Source organism: Ruditapes philippinarum, unplaced genomic scaffold, assembly GCF_026571515.1.
Source record: "Ruditapes philippinarum isolate M1 unplaced genomic scaffold, ASM2657151v2 ctg12786_1_1_1_1, whole genome shotgun sequence".
Taxonomy (NCBI): domain Eukaryota; kingdom Metazoa; phylum Mollusca; class Bivalvia; order Venerida; family Veneridae; genus Ruditapes; species Ruditapes philippinarum.
In genome coordinates this window covers 11,865-35,075 of record NW_026858152.1, presented here as the reverse complement: position 1 = coordinate 35,075, position 23,211 = coordinate 11,865, and the positions used below count along the sequence as shown (strand labels likewise).

The 23,211-nt window shown below is 34.1% G+C and overlaps 1 protein-coding gene across 1 annotated transcript; it reads left to right on the top strand.

Annotated features, from left to right (window-relative positions):
* Positions 1-1,713: 1,713 nt before the first annotated feature.
* On the top strand, positions 1,714-22,990 carry LOC132752296 (vesicular glutamate transporter 3-like). The gene is made up of 7 exons (XM_060742605.1): positions 1,714-1,815; positions 18,668-19,090; positions 19,768-19,886; positions 20,595-20,712; positions 21,686-21,778; positions 22,392-22,416; positions 22,848-22,990. The coding sequence occupies exons 2-7, from the start codon at positions 18,704-18,706 to the stop codon at positions 22,988-22,990; spliced, it is 885 nt and encodes a 294-aa protein (XP_060598588.1). The 5' UTR covers positions 1,714-1,815; positions 18,668-18,703.
* The last annotated feature ends 221 nt before the right edge of the window (positions 22,991-23,211 follow it).

The window sequence follows — 23,211 nt, the reverse complement described above, 5'->3', positions numbered from 1 at the left end:
GGCTTCGGTCATAGCGACTGGCCACAAAGATAGGCCTGAGTGCTGTATTTTTTTTCGCATGCAAAACGACAAAAACGGTGTTAAATAGCCGATATACACTCTCATCCGATGCTATTTCGTTTCTATCACGATAAAATAAGGAAGATCACTAATGTTAATTTTTCAAGGCGAAATAACTTCCGATGCCGATTTTCGTATAACGCTGTTCGATTATCGCACCCTACTGTTTATAGTAGGTGTTCGGCTGCGTTTTAGGTCACTACCCCCGGCCAACTCCCCCCCCCTCACCCACTCTACAACCCTCCTACATCTCAAAACCCATGTAATAGTATTTTTGCTTTGATAACACACGTGTACTGATGTACACGTGTGTTATCAAAGCAAGGTACTATTAGGATGAAACTTTATAGCAACAAGCAAACAGAATTCATTTAATTTAATACTTCTTCCTACTTTTCACTTTCAAATATCACATTTGTATGATTTCAAAGACAGGAAGCGAAAAACAAGCATAATTTGCTCAAAATGTGTTTCTTTTACTCAAAACAACGTGTAATAACTGTTCAATGAAAACATCATATAAAACTATAACGAATCGTTTTAATTATTTGTTAAATTCTCCATCCAAAATGAAAGTACACATGTATAAACGGATGTATTCGTATGGAGTATTTTCATTGGTTGTGTGAAAACCTTAGACCAATAAAAATACTTCGTACAAAAAAAGAAAGAGGAGAGCACTCTGCAGAACATATTTGCATTTAGATTTGGAATTTGACATATCGGAAAAAGGTTTGTTATAGTTTTATATGATGTTTTGATTGAACAGTTATTGCAACTAATAATATAGCTTGATCATATTTATATGCGCAATACAAAAAAAATATTCATTCATTTCGAATAAACTGCCGTTTAGTCGGGTAATTTTGACAAAAACCCAGCGGTCAGGTCTCTGTCGAGTTACACTTGCGGTGACTTCGAGATTACATATCTTCATAAAACTTGAAATGATCGTAATGACAGCTTAAATTCTCTTAAGAGTAATCAATTCCCTACCATTTGGTACCCAGATATTGAAAATTGGTGAAAAAATGTTGGAGTTATGGAGTTCATATTAAGATGAGTGCTGAAAAATGAGCGGCGAGTTGCATACCTTTACTAAATATTTACATATCATTTTTTTTTGAAGGAGATGAAGGTAATTGAATTAAAACATATACCAAATATTAAAACATGTTATAAATGAAAAATACTGCAGTTTACATGGTTTTGAGAGGTAGGAGGGTTGTAGACTGGGTGAGGGGGGGGGGGGGGGAGTTGGCCCGGGGGAAGTGACCAATCAACGCGCCGAACACTTATGCTACTGTACATGATTGATGTCGGAATGGAGCACAGGCACCAGACACAATTATTTTACCCATATACGCTCATAATACTATATATAAAGAATATTATTCTATAGTATATAGTATGTCTGGTGCCTGTGGAATGGAGGAGTTACCTTATAAACCTTCTCAACAATGTATCCGATTCACCCTGCTTTTGTCCAGTTTAACCATTTAATGTGTCTAGATTACTTTAATGTTTTTTATGGTTTCATTCTACTGTACTGAGTATATTTAAAAATCTACTTTTTCCTTAATTTAGTTTTGTTTTGCTGCAAATCATATGACGTCATCATACAGTAGACTCACATGTGACGTAATTACGCGGCAAGGTTTTATCTCAGCTGATATAGACAGTAGCAGGAATTGAGAAAAATATGAATGGCTTTAATATTTGACATAATGTTACAGAACATAGCAGACTTCTATGGTAATGAGTAAGTCTTGAGTTATATTGTTACAGACATTAGGTGAAAAATATTACGAACTTTATAATCAAACCTTTGCATTCCAATGTAAGATTATTTAAGTAGATCTAAGCTACTACAGTATATGTTGTATAACCACAGGAATAAGGCGCTTCAAATGATCTATCGCTACACACAGGTTATCGGCGTACATGACCAAGCCCTACATCCAAGGTACCACCCCCAGGACCCACTATACTACCCAAATATACTTCAACACATTCAAAATACATGTCAATACAAAATCAAACAATTCTATCAAAAACTATATTACTGATTCTATTAACTATACAGTACATACCTCGGAGGTATGGCTTGGTCCCACGCCGATAATCTGTGCCGCTGCCGGCGCTACACCCCTTCCAGTCCTTGCTACATCCTCCAAAAATATAAATGAAAGTCGTTTGTTACAATACTATACTGGTTGGGGAGATAACTTCGGCTGGTTGATAAACTCGGTTTTTTATAATTTAATCGAGTTATCGGCTTTTTTAATGTAATCAAGCTCACCATCTCGTACGAACGCTGGAATTCGACAATATCTGGAAATTTTGTCAAGTTTGGTAAGATATTTAAAAAAATAGCACAGACTTTTACCCGTTTGTTTACAAAACATGCCTATAAATAGTACGGGAAATCCGATTGCTGTACGCATGCGCAGTACATGCTCATTTTGAGGCCCGTACAGGGTTACTTTTTATGAGTCCCTTTCAGGCAGCACATTTTTCTCACCCTATGACATACTTAAAAAAGAACAAACCAAAAAAACGTATTTACGTTAAAATGAATTATATGTTACATAGTACGTTGCATATTTAATATCATGTTATCATAAATACATGTATTTATTATACTAACGTAATTCTCAAAAATTCTGATACAAATTTTTTTTATTTGACATATATGACTAGCAGCAAAGGAATAATAAAATGGCGTAACATGTTATTCTACGTTTTAATTTACTCATTAAAAATGATTTAAGAAGAAAAACAAAGAGCCGGAATTATCTACTCGATCGGGCGCGTTAAAAATGTCCTTTTTACGTACCTCTTCCAGGGCCTCCTAAAATTACCCGTTTTGTTTCTAAATATAACTTTTATGGTGATACCGGAATATCGAAGAGCTGAAGTTTATTATGGTGCAATTCATCAGAATACGTAAACAAAATTGAAATAAATGAAATATGCCCCAACAACACCGAGTTTATCTCCCAAACCAGTAATGATGTATGTGAAGTTGGCAGCCTAACAGCCTGGCAGCCTAACAGCCTAAAGAAAACTAAGAATAGTACAAACATGAAAATGGTCGGAAATACATATTATAAATAACACTTCCTTAGATCATTCCACGCCCATTTCAATATCGTGATCTTTATTTTTAAGATGTTGAACTTTATCTTAACATCTTTTTTTTCATTCTGATGCTTCGAAATTTGTGAAGTTAGCAGCCCAGCAGCCTAGCAGCCTAAAGTATTATAAAAATTGCATAATAGTGTTATATTATTGTTGTAATGAACTAAATGCTGAAAATGTTTTTAACATTGTATTTTTTATGGGGGGGGGGGGGGGGGTAGCGGTAGGGGATAATATCAGATCAAAGCGTCTTACCCCTGTGCGTTAAACTAGTAAATAAATAATTATCTGAAAATGTGAGTTAGCCTCAAGATATACATATTTAATATAGTATAGTTCAGGTATGACGAGGTGTATAAAATATTCTCCTCTCATACGTAAACAAAAAATGTATGTTTACAAATGTAAAATCAATACGTTTTGAATAAATTTATCGTAAGGTATACTTGTAGATCTAAATGTAAATAGAAAAGTCAAGGCTCACAGGACGTGAAAAACAACAGAAAAAGTGTCATAAACTGTTTTTCATATGTTAATACACGTAAAATGTACAAATTTTAATGCAAGATCAATACGATAAGCTTTAAGGGTAAACTGGTGATAGATCTAATTGTTCGAAAAGTTAGAAATAATCGGTGTGTATATAAATAGAAATATAGCATTGATACGTCGTGACTTTCTCTCATGTAACTAGCTGTAAATTATATACTGTTTAGATTGAATGTACAGAAAGGAAATAATGTATTGAATTTGCGACAGCTGTATGCACAAGATAGCGCGCGTGCTTGTTCTATAAAAAATAAAGAGCTCTAAAAAAGTGATTTACTTTTTGTAGTGTTATATATGTGAAAAGTGCCAGTTTCTCGTGCTGCTTTTAAAGTAAATGATTTAAAGTAATCGAGAAAATGTAAATTTTATAAATGGATATATTTATTTGCTTTAGATACTTCAATAACGTTATAGTCCTTTTCATTGACCGAAAATAAGTTATGATTTTTAAACTCAAGTTTGAATTACAAAAAGAGAAAGAAAAAAATCAGGAAAAGAGAAAGATAGAAGAGATATGGCCGTGACATCACTATAAACTGCTAAAAATCGCTATTTCCAACACTCGTATGTTCGTCTATAAATTCGAATTTACTTTTTCCCAGAAGACAGGCAGCCTTCAATATGAACTTAATGTATGTATGATATATTTTTCCATAATTGAACGTAGTTATGCATTACTTGCTAATATATATTTGATCATACATTACATAAGGTACAATCAAGTTATGATACCAGGATAGTTTAAATAAGTTCTGTTTGGACTTTCAATATGTGAGTATATCATTAGTTTTTAGGATGAATCATCAGAATTTAGTGATTTTTAAAAGAGAATTAATATATTTATTCTGTTATTTTTTTAAGAAACGATCATTGTAATTCCGTGAAATATTTTCAGTTGAATTTATTTAGTGGTAGTTAATAGATAATAAAAACACTGAAAACTTTGAATTTACGTGTTGTATCAAGTTTCAGTTGATTGCATAATCCATATATAAAATGTTCTCAATTCTGGACAGTAAAGATTTAAACACATTTAATAATGTATTTTAAACGGTTTGATAATTTTGCAGCTTGTTGAATTTAGCTGTAGTTGTCACCTGATACTACATGTAGCAACAAGTTAAAAAGTGCGGTTTATGGTTCGAGTCCAATACCGGGTACCAGGACGGGCGATTCCCTACCGTTTTGTTTGTCCAGATCCGATACCTGGTACCAGGACGGGTGCCTCCCTGCCGTTTTGTTTGTCCAGGTCCGATACCTTGTACTAGGACATGTACATCTCTGTCATCTTTTTATAACCTAGAATTTAAACAGGCCAATTCCGACTTAACCTTAAGCCTAAATGGCTTAATTATTAATACCGGCCCAGGATGAGACTGGGTGCGATGTGACCGTAATTTTAATAGAGAGTAATAGAGTCCCTGGAACGCAACAAAACGATAAATTGAAAATGTTGCAGGCTCGGTTTGATAGAGCCTGTTCATTGGACGGTACTGTAAAGTGCAAATACCGTACCACGTCCCTAGCACCGGCTTAGTAATAATTCAAACATGTAAAATATGGAAATTGAAACAGATGTATTCATAGCGGCAATTATCATTTGGAATCTTCATGTGACACGTTAGCAGTTAGTGTCATTTCCATGAAAAGCGCGTATGGTCCCCGAAGTTAAAGAATGCTGTAGCCCTTAACGAGAAAAATAAAACAATGGGCAGAACTAAACAAAAATGGAATATAGAATAAGGGTGATCAGAGTTATGGAGCTTGCATATCAACAGATAAGCGACTCAAAGACAGAGGTTTTAATGCAGCCACATGCTATGCCTAGGGTGATAAACAGTAATTCAAGACACCCTACTAGAAAATAGCCAAATAGAAAGAACTTAAGTACCAAAAGCACAACAATAATGTGCTGAACGATCTTTAATTAAGGATCGGAAATATAACATCCCTGAAAGCACAGTGATAATGTTTTGATGACACAAAAATGATTGAACAGTACAATGCAAAGATAGGAAATGTTCATACGATCTGGATTATGGTTTTATTTTATGCAGTTTAACCAGATCACTATCAAACATGGTTTCTAAACCCTTTTCAGTTTTTCTCTGCGCTTAATACCCGCATCATTTTGATATCATACATGGTATCATTATACAATATACATTATAAACACTGTATAATTACAGTAAATAATGAATGTACTGACGAAGCTTTTAATAGAATTTGTTAGCGAGTTTTACATTGAAAAGTGATTCAATATAAAAAAAATGTTTTGACGCAGAAAATGAACCGACAGCTGGTAACAGCAAACAATTCACCATGATGTTTTTGTTGTTTAACTATTTTATTTCCGCTTCTGTTTCTATTCTAGCGACTGTAGTTACAAAATATAAATGGACATATTCGTGGCCGTACAGTAAAACTTGTCTATAGATGCAAGTGTAAGTAACTTTTAATGTAAGTCTTTCTGTATTAGTTCTTCTGAACAACGATAAAATTATTTGACATATTTTATCAAAGCAATTTTTATTCGAAGCTGGTCTTTTATACAGGTTTGATGTTTTTCAGTGTAGCTTATTTATTGAAACGATCTCTTGATTATCTGTAAACATGCGGAATTAAAACATTGCATACTTTGTTTCACATAATGATATAAAAAATTGGCTGATCTTATGATTCATGTTTAATCTTATAAACTCATATAGCAATTTATAAATTCAGTGAAGTAAAGTGAAGGGAAAACAAAATATAGCTTTCATCGCGGAATATATGCGTCTTTCATACTTAGCACATTTTAAAAGTGAAGGACAAATAAAAAATATGTATAATATGAGTAATATACACGTGAGTAAAGGATTAAAATGATTGATTATAAGTTTAACAGTGACTTTTACATAAATTGGACTTCGCAGATTGTAAAATGTTACATATGAAAGCTAAATACTGACTAAACTCACTTAACTTCAGCACACAAAAAAGACAAATAGAGAGAAAATCGACTTACTACACAAACGATTTGGAAGGGGATTCAAAACATCATCCATTCGTTTCCATTGTTACTATTTTCTATTGTAGTTTTTTTTTTTTCATCATTCATTAAGTTAACCATTCTTCATGTTATATATATGATACGTACATGTATATTATTTATTACAGTGTCTCCCAAATATCACATGTTGTCACATTTTCATCTGCGAAACAAATTTCCTTTACTGGCATCAATCAATCATCACGGACTGTATATTGTATCATTCAAATTACACATCAAAGGATGTTTATTGTCTAATAATATATCTTATAATAGGATGTTCACTGTCTTAAATTACACACCATAGGATGTTCACTGTCTTAAATTACACACCATTGGATGTTCACGGTCGTACATTACACACCATAGCATGTTCACTGTCTTATATTACACACAATAGGATGTTCACTGTCTAATATTACAAGCATACGATGTTTATTATCTTATATTATACCCCATTGGATGTTTACGGTCTTACTGTAAGTTACATTACGCACCAAAAGATGTTCACTGTCTTACATTACCAAACCATAGGATGTTCAATGTTTTACATTACACACCATAGGGTGTTCACTATCTCAGATAACACATGACAGGATGTACACTGTCTTACATTAATCATCATAGGATGTTCACCGTCTTGAATCACACACCATAGGATGTTCACTGTCTTACATTACACACCATAGGATGTTAACCGTCTTACATGACACATCGTAGGATGTTCACTGTCTTAAATTACACACCATAGGATGTTCACTATCTTACATGACACATCGTAGGATGTTTACCGTCTTAAATCACACACCATAAGATGTTCACTGTCTTACATTATACACCATAGGATGTTCACTGTCTTACATTATACACCATAGGATGTTCACTGTCTTACATGACACATCGTAGGATGTTCCCGGTCTTAAATTACACACCATAGGATGTTCTCTGTCTTACATTATACACCATAGGATGTTCACCGTCTTAAATCACACACCATGGGATGTTCACTGTCTTACATGACACATCGTAGGATGTTCACTGTCTTAAATTTTACAAAACATAGGCTGTTCACTGTCTTACATGACACATCGTAGGATGTTCACAGTCTTAAATCACACACCATAGGATGTTCACTGTCTTACATTTCACACAGTCTTACATTAAACACCATAGAATGTTCACTGTCTTACATTTCACACCATAGGATGTTCACTGTCTTAAATCACACACAATACGCTGTTCACTGTCTTACATTACACATCACATCATGTTCACTGTCTTACATTAAACACAATAGAATGCTCACTGTCTTACATGACACATCATAGGATGTTCACTGTCTTACATTAAACACAATAAGATGTTTATTGTCTTATATATCTAATAACAGAATGTTTAATGTTTTGTATTACACACCAAAAGATGTTTATTTTTGTAAATTACACACCATAAGATGTTTATTGTCTTACATTATGATGATGATGATGATGATAATGATTACAACGATAATAATCATCATCATCATAGAAAAACATCAACTAAAAGTATTTAAACATATCCACATGCATATATACGAAAGTACGAAAGCCTAATAGTGTCAAATGAAATAAAAAATAAAAATACAAAGGCGTTATAACGCGAATAAAGGCGTTATTACGCGAATCAAAAGGCGTAATAACGCGAATAAAGGCGTTATAACGCGAATCAAAAGGCGTAATTACGCAAATCAAAAGGCGTAATAACGCGAAAAAAGGCGTAGCAACGCAAATAAAGGCGTAGCAACGCGAATAAAGGCGTTATAACGCGAATCAAAAGGCGTAATAACGCAAATCAAAAGGCGTAATAACGCGAAAAAAGGCGTAGCAACGCAAATAAAGGCGTAGCAACGCGAATAAAGGCGTTATAACGCGAATCAAAAGGCGTAATTACGCAAATCAAAAGGCGTAATAACGCGAAAAAAGGCGTAGCAACGCAAATAAAGGCGTAGCAACGCGAATAAAGGCGTTATAACGCGAATCAAAAGGTGTAATAAGCTAATAACGCGAATCAAAAGGCGTAATAACGCGAATAAAGGCGTAATAACGCGAATCAAAAGGCGTAATAACGCGATAAAGGCGTTATAACGCGAAATGAAAGGCGTAATAACGCAAATCAAAAGGCGTAGTAACGCGAATAAAGGCGTTGTAACGCGAACCAAAAGGCGTACTCACGCCAATTAAAACGAATTATAATGCCAATTTAATACCATATTTATACTAATCAAATGGCCTGGAAACGTAAGAAAGCAAGACCAATATTGATCTGAATTTATTCCTCAAGATATAAACTCGTATAGAATAATATAATATATATTTACAATAACTAACATTCCATTTGCGCAGTAATAATGCAAACTATTTGTCATAAACTAATGAAGACTCTTTAATATTTGCCAATTTAAGGTGTCTGGGTGCCTTATAGGTTTATTGGACTGGACGTAAATACAGTTAATCTGAATTCACATGTATCATATATTGCTTTTACACATGTCACTATAGTAAATGAATTTCTTTTCTTTTCTTATCTTATTTTATCTTATCTTATATGTGCGTCATATGTTCAATTATCTTCGGATATATCCTATTTGATTACCTTATAACATCTAGTATCTTCTAATTATGTGAATGCCATTCCTAATTAAGCTATAGGTAATATGCTATAGGTAACAAGATTTGGGAAAACGTAAGGTATAAGTTAGTCACATTAGGGTGATTATTGATAAGTATGTTTAAATGGGGGATAGTGTTTCAGTTAAGTCACAATTATAGGAGACATTCCCTTCTTTGTCTATGTAGAAAAGTATCTATAGTTGGGTGAAAGTTAACCTTTAATCTGACGAAAGCATTTCCTAATAAAAGATTTAAAAAATCAGACTGTGGCCTTAGGACGTATCCGTACAGAATTGAAAATAAAACGTACGTCTTGATCGATTTATTTAGATCAAATTGTTCTTCCTATCTTACATTACTAGGCCACGGTTTGGAATTTATATGGTATTAAATTAGCGTTATAACGCCTTTTGTTTTGCGTTATTATGCCTTTTGGTTCGCGTTATTACGCCTTTTGATTCGCGTTATAACGCCTTTATTCACGTTATTACGCCTTTTGATTCGCGTTATAACGCCTTTATTCGCGTTAGTACGCCTTTTGATTCGCGTTATAACGCTTTTATTCGCGTAATTACGCCTTTTGTTTCGCGTTATAACGCGAATAAAGGCGTTATTACGCCTTTTATTTCGCGTTATAACGCGAATAAAGGCGTTACTACGCCTTTTGATTCGCGTTGCTACGCCTTTTTTCGCGTTATTACGCCTTTTGATTCGCGTTATAACGCCTTTATTCGCGTTATTACGCCTTTTGATTCGCGTTATAACGCCTTTATTCGCGTTATTACGCCTTTTGATTCGCGTTATAACGCGAATAAAGGCGTTATTACGCCTTTTGTTTCGCGTTATAACGCGAATAAAGGCGTTACTACGCCTTTTGATTCGCGTTGCTACGCCTTTTTTCGCGTTATTACGCCTTTTGATTCGCGTTATAACGCCTTTATTCGCGTTATTACGCCTTTTGATTCGCGTTATAACGCGAATAAAGGCGTTATTACGCCTTTTGTTTCGCGTTATAACGCGAATAAAGGCGTTACTACGCCTTTTGATTCGCGTTGCTACGCCTTTTTTCGCGTTATTACGCCTTTTGATTCGCGTTATAACGCCTTTATTCGCGTTATGACGCCTTTTGATTCGCGTTATAACGCCTTTATTCGAGTGAGTACGCCTTTTGATTCGCGTAATTACGCCTTTTGATTCGCGTTATAACGCCTTTATTCGCGTTAGTACGCCTTTTGATTCGCGTAATTACGCCTTTGGATTCGCGTTATAACGCGAAACAATAGGCGTAATTACGCGAATCAAAAGGCGTACTAAAGCGAATAATGCGTTATAACGCGAATCAAAAGGCGTAATAACGCGAACCAAAAGGCGTAATAACGCAAAACAAAAGGCGTTATAACGCTAATTTAATACCATATAAATTCCAAACAGTGGCCTATTAATGTATGGAAGGAAGAACAATGTTGATTTAAATGAATTGATCTAGATGTACGTTTTATTATATGCCCGAAAGAATTTCGGGCATATTATGTTATAACCCCTGGCGTCCGTACGTCCGAGCAATCATTTTGGGTTTAGGGGCTATATAACAGTAAAGAGAACAAAAGAGAACAATAGGTTCAATCCGTGACCAAAGGGTTTATGGGCTAGTAGCCCTTAAGAGAACAAAGAAAATAACAAAGAAAATAGCCCCTAAACCCAAAATGTTGGAACGTGCGTCCGTCCGTCTGTATGTCTGTCTGTCCGTCCGTCCGTAAGCAATTTGGTTTCGGGAGCATAACTTAAGTTCCATTTGGCCCACAATATTCAAACTTCATAGGAGGATTGTTATTTGAAGGAGGTAATACTTTATAACCTATAAGTCACCAAGTCATCTTATATTGGCAAATATTAAAGAGTCTTTATTAGTTTATGACAAATAGTTTGCATAATTACTGTGCAAATGGAATGAAAGTTATTGTAAATGTATATTGTATTATTGTATACGAGTTTATATCTTGAGCAATAAATTCAGATCAATATTGGTCTTCCTTTCTCGCGAATTTGATTAGTATAAATATGGTATTAAATTGGCATTATAATGTGTTTTAATTTGCGTTATTACGCCTTTTGGTTCGCGTTACTACGCCTTTTGATTTGCGTTATTACGCCTTTATTCGCGTTATTACGCCTTTTGATTCGCGTTATTACGCCTTTATTCGCGTTATTACGCCTTTTTATTCGCGTTATTACGCCTTTATTCGCGTTACTACGCCTTTTGATTCGCGTTATAACGCGAATAAAGGCGTTACTACGCCTTTTGATTCGCGTTATAACACCTTTATTCGCGTTATTACGCCTTTTGATTCGCGTTATAACGCCTTTATTCGCGTTGCTACGCCTTTATTCGCGTTATTACGCCTTTTGATTTGCGTTGCTACGCCTTTATTCGCGTTCTTACGCCTTTTGATTCGCGTAATAATGCCTTTATTCACGTTATAACGCCTTTGCATTTTTATTTTTTATTTCATTTGACACTATTAGGCTTTCGTACGAAAGCCTAATAGTGTAAAATAAAATAAAAAAATTAAAATGCAAAGGCGTTATAACGCGAATAAAAGCATTATTACGCGAATCAAAAGGTGTAATTACGCAAATCAATAGGCGTAATAACGCATGAAAAAGGCGTAGAAATGCAAATAAAGGCGAAGTAACGCGAATAAAGGCGTTATAACGCGAATCAAAAGGCGTAATAACGCGAATAAAGGCGTTTTAACGCGAATCAAAAGGTGTAATCACGCGAATAAAGGCGTTAAAACGCGAATCAAAAGGCGTAATATCGCTTTTATTCGCGTTAAAACGCGAAACAAAAGGCGTAATAACGCAAGTCAAAAGGCGTAGTAACGCGAATAAAGGCGTAGTAACGCGAACCAAAAGGCGTAATAATGCAAATCAAAAGGCTTTCTAACGCGAATAAAGGCGTAAAACGCGAATCAAAAGGTAATAACGCGAATAAAGGCGTTATAACGCGAATCAAAAGGCGTAATAACGTGAATAAAAGCGTTATAACGCGAATCAAAAGGCGTAGTAACGCCTTTATTGGCGTTATAACGCGAAACAAAAGTCGTAATTACGCGAATCAAAAGGAGTTATAACGCCTTTATTCGTGTTATAACGCGAAACAAAAGGCGTTATAATGTGAATCAAAGGCGTTATAACGCGAAATTAGGCGTTATAACGCGAATTGAAAGGCGTTATAACGCAAATAAAGGCGTTATAACGAGAATCAAAGGCGTTATAACGCGAATCAAAAGGCGTACAAACTCGAATCAAAAGGCGTACGAACGCGAATAAAGGCGTTATAGCGCGAATCAAAAGGCGTAATAACGCTAACCAAAAGGCGTAATAACGCGAATCAAAAGGCGTAATAACGTGAATAAAGGCGTTATAACGCGAATCAAAAGGCGTAATAACGCTAACCAAAAGGCGTAATAACGCAAAACAAAAGGCGTTATAACCCAACTATAAATACTTTTTTACATAGACAAAGAAGGCAATGATTCCTATAATTGTGACTTAACTGAAACAATATCCCCCATTTAAGCATACCTATCAATAATCACCCTAATGTGACTAACTTATACCTTACGTTTTCCCAAATCTTGTTCCCTATAGCCTATTACCTATAGCTTACTTAGGAATGGCATTCACATAATTAGAAGATACTAGAGGTTATTAGGTAATCAAACAGGATATATCCGAAAATAATTGAACATATGACGCACATATAAGATAAGATAAGATATAAGATAAGATAAGAAAAGGAAAGAAAAGAAATTCATTTACTATAGTGACATGTGTAAAATCAATGATGTGATACATGTGAATTCAGAGTAACTATATTTACGTCCAGTCAAATGGACCTATAAGGCACCAAGTCACCTTGTATTGGCAAATATTAAAGAGTCTTCATTAGTTTATGGCAAATAGTTTGCATTATTACTGCGCAAATAGAATGTTAGTTATTGTAAATATATATTATTTGTATCATAGTTTGGGGACCTATCTGTTAAAAATGTGACAGAGTTAAATCGTATACACATACATGCACAGTGCGTTAACTGGAGTGCAGGTATTAGTTACCCGCACCCCAGAGCATATGGAACAGAATTAATGCATTTATTCTTTCTTGCTTGATGACATTGGAACTTGCATTATGCTTGATTCCATCTTGCTTGATGACATTGGAACTTGCATTTTGCTTAATCCCATCTTGCTACATGACATTAGAACTTGCATTATGATTGATTCCATCTTGCTTTATGATATTTAAACGATGTATTATTCTCGATTCCATTTTTCATTATTTCATTCAAACATTACGTAGTGACCAATGCTTTCATTGAGTGATAACTATTAAACTGGAACGAGCCATTTGGAATACTAAAATGTTAACGTCATATACCGTTATGTATAAGCTACCTTTCTTCATGCTCTATACAAAATATTTACGGTTTAGTTTTTCTTGTATTACTTTTATGTAGAAGTCATTTAAAATTGACTATTTTTTGTTCCCTGATGGATTTTGTTAAAATGTGACTTAATTGATTTACAGCTCGCATGGCGTGATTACTATTAGCTTTCGCTTATATCCATTATTCAGTGTTTATGCTTAATAAAGCTCGGTGTCTTAGGCTTTGTGGATTATGTTTGATCATCTTACATTATGATAAACAATTTAAACAATGTCTAGCGAATTGTGAACTGTTAAGGGGCGAGAACTCTGTTATCGATATCAACGGATTTTTTCCATGATTCGCCTATCATCGGAATTTTCCGTACATGTATATATTACGGAATACCGTTAGGGCCATCGTGGTTATAGGGCGACAATGATATAAATACGTACCAAGCGCTTAATACATAAATTGCAGTGGAAAGAATATAAATACAAGTAGTAAGGATTATGCAATATAATTTTATACATGTATATGTATACAGTCTAATAGAAAAAATATGCTCGTAAACAGTTATTCAATGGGGCAGTTATACGTACAGTGACGGATTAAGGCCTTGGCTTAAAGGCTGCACCTACCCCAAAAGATACGTTGATGAGCTGGGATGGAATATATACGTGTAAGTTTCATGCAATAGTGGTCTTAGTGTATTCCCTTATCAAAACATATAATGCTGTCATCCACTTGTTAAGCACCTGCCCAGGTATTGCCATTGCGAAAGTTTTTATCTTATGACTTGGACATTAAAAGCAAAAGTTATTAACTGGCCTTTTAACTTAATAAATGTCTCAGAGTCACTAATATTGGCGAATAGGTATGTAACACATTAAAACATACATGTATAATAAGGAAAGAAGGAAGTTGTTTATTTTTGTGACATGTGCATAGTCAATTATAAATGTTGGGCATATGTGTGTCTGATTATAGATCAGACATCCCGCACACACCACCACAATCACATACATTTGTGCTAAAAGATATACTATACACATCTTTCAGTAATATATTTTTATCACAGAAATTTATTGAGGTCTATAAAATTCTTACTAAATATGTTTTATTTAAATAAAAACACATACTCATCATGTATAGGAATCTGCTTTCCTTATTACGGGTCAAGTAAAGTTGTGCCTGTCTTTAAAAGAATCTTCCATATATATTTTTGTAATAACACTATACATGAATATTCATACTGCCCACTTACAGTGTAAAGGATTTAAAGCACAATGTTTGTGTGAAGCCAAATTATATTTATTTTATTTTACAAAAAAAAATCAAGTTTGTGCTGTAATAAGTCGTGGCCACGAGTTACTAAGTGACATGTGTGTGTGTGTTTATTTATCTCGTGCGCACGAGATACTGTGTCGTGGCCACGAGTTACTAAGTCGTGGCCATGAGATAGTTAAGTCAAGGGAACGATATACTATATCGTAGCCACGAAATACTATGTAACGGCCACGAGTTACTAAGTCGTTTAAGTCGTGGGAACGAGATAACTAAGTCGTGCAGACGAGATAATTAAATAAGATTACACCATGATTTTTTAAACTTAGAAAATTTCTGTTTAAAGATTTACGTGCAACATTAATCTTTGAAAATACTGAAGTGTTCACTTTGAACTTAATACATGTCTTTAGGATCATAAGGCCCATAAATCAGACATTAATTTTGACTAAGTTATAGCCCTTTGTTGGGACAATTCTATGATAGAATTGGTCATTTTGTACGTACAAAGGCCTGTTAACATTGTTCATACCATAACTTGAGAGGGACTTAGTCCTGGTTTATTTTATTGGGAAGGGACATTGCCCATGGACAGTAGATATCCTATAAGGATGTTTGAGGTCACAGGTAAGATAAACATGACACTTCATGTAAAATCCTTGCCTGATGAATGATTTAGAAAGAATTAGCCGTAGTTTATATAACCTAAAAATATAAGTAGATGACACCTAATAATTTTTAGGCAATTTGGTCAGAAATCAGGGTCACAATGACGCTAAATCTTTGACCAATCATTAACTTGTATAGATGGCACTTTTACGGGCAAGTGAAGTAGGGGCATCCTTGTTAGGAAAATTAATATAAAAAGTGTAATTTGATTGGTTATTTATCTCGTTCGCACGAATTAACTTTCTCGTGGCCACGACTAAACTTTCTCGTGGCCACGACATAGTAACTTGTTCCAACGACTTATTTATCTCGTGGCCACGACTTAGTAACTCGTGGCCACGACTTAGTTATCTCGTTCAAACGACTTAATTATCTCGTTGCCACGACTTAGTAACTCGTGGCCACAACATAGTATCTCGTTCCCACGACTAAATTATCTCGTGGCCACGACTTAGTAACCCGTGGCCACGACACAGTATCTCGTGCGCACGAGATAAATAAAAATACACACATGTCACCTTTGTGCCACCTTAAGTTTGATAAAATTCAATTTCACTTATCACACACGCTCAAAAAGAAGTAAAAACAATTGTATAAGAGGTGAGTTGCCACTTGTAGGATGAGTTATTAGAGACATATATAACTTTTTTTCCACATGCTGGCGGAATCTTCAAAAACACGCACTTTTCGTCTGTCGCATCGTGTTCTCTTGCTTTTCAGTAAATTTGCATGTCACTGTTCTGTATACGCCCCTATATAAAGTGGACGTAACTTTGTTTACTCCACGTGCCAAAATACGGGATCATCCGGAAAATAACGGGATGTACCGACAAAGCGACACCTGCTGTCATAATATGAACACAAATTATTGCAACTCGCATTATGCTTACTGCCAACTGCTTAGTGCGTACTGTCACATGCGACTATAATATCGCTATCGTTGTCATCTTTGTTGTCGATGCGCAGTGATCATATATTGCATTATATTTGTAATCAGTGAATATATTGAAGCATATAAATGCTAAGACACATCAAATTCGCCAATTATTGATCAAAATGAATAGTTTATTTTGACATAATGTCGACAATATCAGTGGCAGATTTATAGCAAATTAAAGATACACCTACCATGTTACATATAGTTATAAAGAATGTTATCTTAAACACCAAACATAATACGTTGTCCTTAAGAAAGGATGCAATTAAACACATAGCATATTAAAATATGTGAGTTTGATGGTTTAGAAGGGAACACACAAGGTTGCAATTACATGAAAGTGCGTTCAGTAATCACAAGGCATGATTGAATTCAGCAAAACGCAGGTTTTCATTGTCATAAAGAAGTATAGAAGCAAACATAATGTAAGTTCCGATATCATAAAGCAAGATGGAATAAATGCATTAATTCTGTTCCATAAGAGCATGCCCATTGATTGGTTCATTTTGTCCGGGGTTTACATATTGTGACGACAGAGAAAGGGATAGCGATGGAAATATCATATTCAGTTGCTCGTTCATTGGTTACCTTTTTGTGGGGTTTCACATTGTGGTATCAGGGAACGTGTTTTTATGTTTGACTATGATACAAAAGAGAAAGAACATCAAAACACTTGGCAATCTGATTTATACTCGGGGGCTACGCCCCCTCGTACAAATCTGATAGCTGCTCTTTCTATTACATAATTCTATACGAGTTTATATCTGGAGCAATAAATTCAGATCAATATTGGTCTTCCTTTCTCACGTTACTAGGCCATTTGATTAGTACAAATATGGTATTAAATTGGCATTATAATGCGTTTGAAGTGGCGTTAGTACGCCTTTTGGTTCGCGTTACAACGCCTTTATTCGCGTTACTACACCTTTTGATTTGCGTTATTACGCCTTTTGTTTCGCGTTATAACGCAAATAAATGCGTTATTACGCCTTTTAATTCGCGTTATTACGCCTTTATTCGCGTTATTACGCCTTTTGATTCGCGTTATAACGCCTTTATTCGCGTTATTACGCCTTTTGATTCGCGTTATAACGCCTTTATTCGCGTTACTTCGCCTTTATTTGCGTTGCTACGTCTTTTTTCGCGTTATTACGCCTTTTGATTTGCGTAATTACGCCTTTTGATTCGCGTTATAACGCCTTTATTCGCGTTATTACGCCTTTTGATTCGCGTAATAACGCCTTTATTCGCGTTATAACGCCTTTGCATTTTTATTTTTTATTTCATTTGACACTATTAGGCTTTCGTAATACAATAAAGAAAACTTAAGTTTTTTTTTCAATGTTATTTGGCCCTTTCACAACATATATCAACATTCATACTTGCGTAATGTCTGACACAATTAATTTATATGGTTAATTATATGATATATTTTGATGATAGTCATTAATAAAAGATGAATGAATGAATTGATTAATAATTATATGAACTGTAGAACTTGTCAGCGTACGGAAGTTGGTTTTTCTATCTTGTATAAGACGCATACGATTAAGTTACTTACAATAAAAATATTGAACAATTTTAACTATATTTTTAAGTCTAAATAAAAACAAGATTAACTATAGACTGTGTTTGGATGATCTATAAGTAATATTGTACACTTATTCTGAACATACAATTTAAATTGCACATGCTTTTAAAATATTAGTAGGATTAGGTGTTCAGAGTTTAGATAACAGATTATCGTAAAATTCTAACATTTCATTATTTTGTCCTACAAAGATCTCTCAATAATAGAAATGGAAACAATTTCAATTTCCATAATAATTAATATAGATTTGCTAAAAAAGTGCTTCTGTTATTTACTAGCACACACACTTGATTTTAATGTTACTTTTTTATGCTACAGCAGTCAAGATGACTTAAAGAAGTCGATTTATTTACAATGAGTAAACTTCACGAAGCAGACGACCCTGTTGTTAGAAAGCGTCACGAGGGTACCACATTAAACCAAAAAGCGGATATACTCGGGCAGAAGACAAAAGCTGGAAACGTTAAAGAAGAAGTTCCGAATACTTCCGGAAACAGTGACGAGAAGATTTCGGACAATGATAATGGTAAAAATCAACAAAATTCAGAGAACCGTTCTGCAAATGCAAGAAATCAGGGTTCCAGTCTGTTTTATATTCCAAAACGATTGATAGTGACGTTTATGTCAGGGTTGGGCTTGTTACTAGTGTACGCGATGCGGACGAATGTGGGGGTGATGGTTGTTATGATTCTAGACGACAGAGCGTTTGAAAAAGTTGGAACAATAGATGCCAAAATAAATGTAAGCTATTTCATTACAATAATTCCACCTTATTTACATTAATCAACAAAATTTATCTATAAAATTTTCTGCTTCTTTTTCTGCTTCTTTTTCTTTTTTTCATTAATATTTGCATAAAACAAAATCTTATCTTTGATTGAATTTACATTTCCCATTTTCTTTCTCTGTCATCAGCTTATTTCCCAGGTGTTCTTGCGAACTATCTGTATTACTTGCGTCCTCATTGTTTGCTTAAACAACCATACCTTATTGCAATTATTGTAAAGTGCCCTTGAATATTTTAATGTTTACCTCTGGAATATTTTAACGTTTATGTAAGAAATAATGTATAATACATTGTATAAAATAAATTAACATCAAGTACAATGTATAAATCATTGACAATGTATAAAGGATTATGTAATCAATGTCAGTGTTTCAGCTTGTCATATAAATCTGTTACATTTGTTTGTAATGTGCTGACTTTACATTACCTCACTGTTTTTGATATTTTTTATAAAGATATAAATAAAACTATAACAAAGATAAAAATAAAAGCCAGATAAAAAGAGAGGAAACTACAATAACAACAACAAAAAAAATAACGACATCCCCGAACAAACAAACAAACAAATAAACAAACAAGAAACTTCTTATGTGTGTTATTACAAAATATGAAATATATTTTCCGTCGTCAGATTCCGCGGGTAAACTGGGATAGCCGGATGGTTGGTTTTCTACACAGTATTTTCTATATGGGATTCCTGATCTCTCAAATTCCTGGCGCTTTCCTAACAACAATATTACCGACACATAAGTAAGTTTATTTTATATCTACCATTTAAAGAGACTCCACTGAGGTTTATTTACATGCCGGGACTTGAAATATATTTACTAGATTTATGCACCAAAAGATGTAGGTCTCGACCAATAACTTGTGTACAAATTTCAGCTCATTCTGTCCAGAGTAATCTTTTTATTGTGAACGCTTTTCAGTCTTACCCGGCTAAAAATCGCATAGAAAAATAATATTTCTTTGTTATCATCGACAGCTTAGCTTCACTTGGTATTTGTAAGATTTTCAAATTAAATGTATTCAGGCATTAGGACCTCTGTGGAGTTCCTTTAATTTAATACTAAAACATACCTCAATATTTATGATAATACCGATCTGAAGACTATAAAAACATTCTATTAAAATAGTTACTGGTTTTGAAATAAATAGATTATCAGTTTATTATTTTTGTAGCGAATGGAAAAATCCTGAGTTTCGTTTAATCTTTAATTAAGTTTCCGTAAATTGTGTATTCTATGGTGCAATTTAAAACAAAACAAAATTGCAAAAAGGATGAAAATATTACAATTACACATTCTATGCCAATATAATACATGTATTATAGCAGCGGAGATACATAGTTTCTAGCAAGCGCATAAGTCTGATCGCATTAACAATCTTAAGTTAATCTTAAATAAGGAAATGTTGTTCACATTACATGATATATATTTACCAAATGATATTTTCCAGGTTATATGGTGGCTGTATATTCACCTCGGCATTATTGAACATTTTGCTACCTATATGTATAGATAATGGGCAGTTTTCTCTCGTTTGTTGTGTTAGATGTGTCCAAGGACTCGCAGAGGTACATATATTATTACCATTTAAAATATACTGTCCTTGATGATTTTTAAAACAGAAATTTATAGTTACATTATCCTATTTAAAGATATACTATGTTCATCTTTGAGTGAAATAATTTTATTGCAGGAATGTATTGAAATCTATGAAATTCTTAGTGAATTTGTCCAATTTGGGCAAAAGAATGTTCAAACTATGTCTATATGTCTAGGAAGCTGTATTTTCTATTATGTGTCAAGTCAAGTTGGTCCTTTCTTTAAAACAAAACAACAACAACAACAACAAACACAAAATTGCCAGTTTTTAAATGATACTTTATCCCTCTATAGATTGTAGAGTTTAAAATATAGCATATCTACTTTGGTTGCAATCGAAACATGTTTATTTTATATTTACAAAGAGACTGTGTGGCAATCATCAGTATTTTCAGTTATCAAATTTGAGCACAGACTATTGTATTTAATTGTCATGATACATTTTATAGTGAAATTATCTTGATATCTGTAATGTTTAGAACGATATACTTTTGTTTTGTTTTTGTTTGGGATACTGTTATGGTCAAATGGCTACTTCCTAGCTTGACTGTTGGAGGAAGGTAGTATTTTTTCAGGAAGGAGCGGGTACCTGAGAAGAACCACCAAACACGATAGAAAACTTACGCAATATTCTTTTGTTATAAAAAGCTATTTTCTCCTGCACTTAAGCTAAAATATTAATATAAACATTAACAATGACGACTTAAAACATGTTTTGTTTTGCAGTTTGCTTGTAATTCTGCTTGTTTTACTGTCCTAATATAATAATAACCTTATTGAATATACATATTGTTATACCAAATGTCCAAGTTTTTTTCGGAGTGATCGCTTCATGACTGAAGTATGGCACTGCAGCATATAAGTTTTTAATTTGTTTCTTTTTTATTGTCTCTCTCAATGACATGAACTGCTACAATTTGTTGGTATATCATTTAATTGTAGGGTTTACTATATCCAGCATGTTACGGTATTCTCCGACATTGGACAGCACCCCGTGAGCGTAGCCGTCAAGTATCTGCTGTGTTGTCATGTAAGGTGATATTTTATATAAATAAACTTAATTGCTCACATGTTATCCTGTTTATTTTCGGTATTGATTTGTTATTGCACTCTTATGACGGTGATATATATGCTCATATCTGGAAAATGTCATATAAATTTGTTATCATGTCATCAAATACTTGATATGTGATAATTTAGGTGTGGTTCGATCAAGCCATTTGTTGGGGTCTGCTGGCATACTTGGAGTTGTGTCTTCGATTGGATACCCGTTTCAAAATATGATCATGAATGTTGTTTGGTTTGTCCAGGCCGTATAGTAATACTAGTATATCAGTGCTAGTTTTTACATAGATTTTCAACTGCATTGTATGGCTCAAAACCTATGGCTGCGACTGATTTTCCATATTCGCGAGTTTTTTATTTTAAAAATGTTACAATGTTAATAGTGCTACTTTCGTGGCGCGTTATGTGTTACGGTTTATATCAAGTATGCTATTTGATTGGCTTCCCTCAAAGGTATTGTAGTGAAGGCTGTTTTTTTTTCAGATATCTATATTGTTTTAATTATTTGAGCTGTGTTATTGATTATTTGTCCTCTGAAATTAGATTGGATGTTAATGAGAGTATATCTTTGCTCTTTTGGTAGGGTTGGCATGTGGGCCTGGAAGCCAGTATTATTTGTTGGCTTTCCCTCTGCGCCGTAGTTGAATAATAAGACGGCGACTTATCGGTTTTATTGTATTGTGCAGATTATTTTGTATGATCGACTTCCGGTAGGAAGTGGATAGTATGGATGTATTTCCATGAGAAGTGTATGATACAGACAGTTATATATAAATTTGTTAAAACAGGCTAAACATCTAAAGAAAATTGAATGAAATTGAATATTAATTCGGTTTAGTCAGTCTTTCACTGATTTTCTTGCCTATGCTTGGAGATAGTGAGTGTGGTGTAATAGGTTTAATAAAATATTTCTAGATTGTTTCTGTTTTCAATGTTCTCAGTCAATTGTAGCATTGCTTTTTGTAATTGTATTATTTTCACGGAGTCATATCTGCTGTGTTTTTTACTTACATTTTAATTTATGATGTATATTTTTCAGGAACGGTGTGTATAGTATGGTACATGTTTTGGTTGTTTCTGATATATGAAAAACCATCCCATCATAAATACATCAGTGAAAACGAGTTTGAATTCATGGAAAAATCCCAGGGAGCTGACGTGATTGATTATGAGGTAGAGTAGATTCTATTTACATTTTTGATAAAGTGGTATTTCCGGTTCTTCTAAAATATAGCTTGTCAACTTCTAGATCTACACAGATATCTACATGTGACTTTTTGTCGGTTGATTTATTATCGGTATAGTTAGCCTTATAGGATCCACTGTCCTCGCTCTTAAGGATCTACTGTCCTCTCTCTCTCTGTAGGACCAACTGTCTTTGCTTTGTAGCTTCAACTGTCCCG

Coding starts and splice junctions, on each gene's coding strand:
- LOC132752296 (XM_060742605.1), top strand. CDS start 18,704: ATGAGTAAACTTCACGAAGCAGACGACCCTGTTGTTAGAAAGCGTCAC. Junction 19,887..20,594: donor ACAATATTACCGACACATAA/GTAAGTTTATTT, acceptor GATATTTTCCAG/GTTATATGGTGGCTGTATAT. Junction 20,713..21,685: donor GTGTCCAAGGACTCGCAGAG/GTACATATATTA, acceptor ATTTAATTGTAG/GGTTTACTATATCCAGCATG.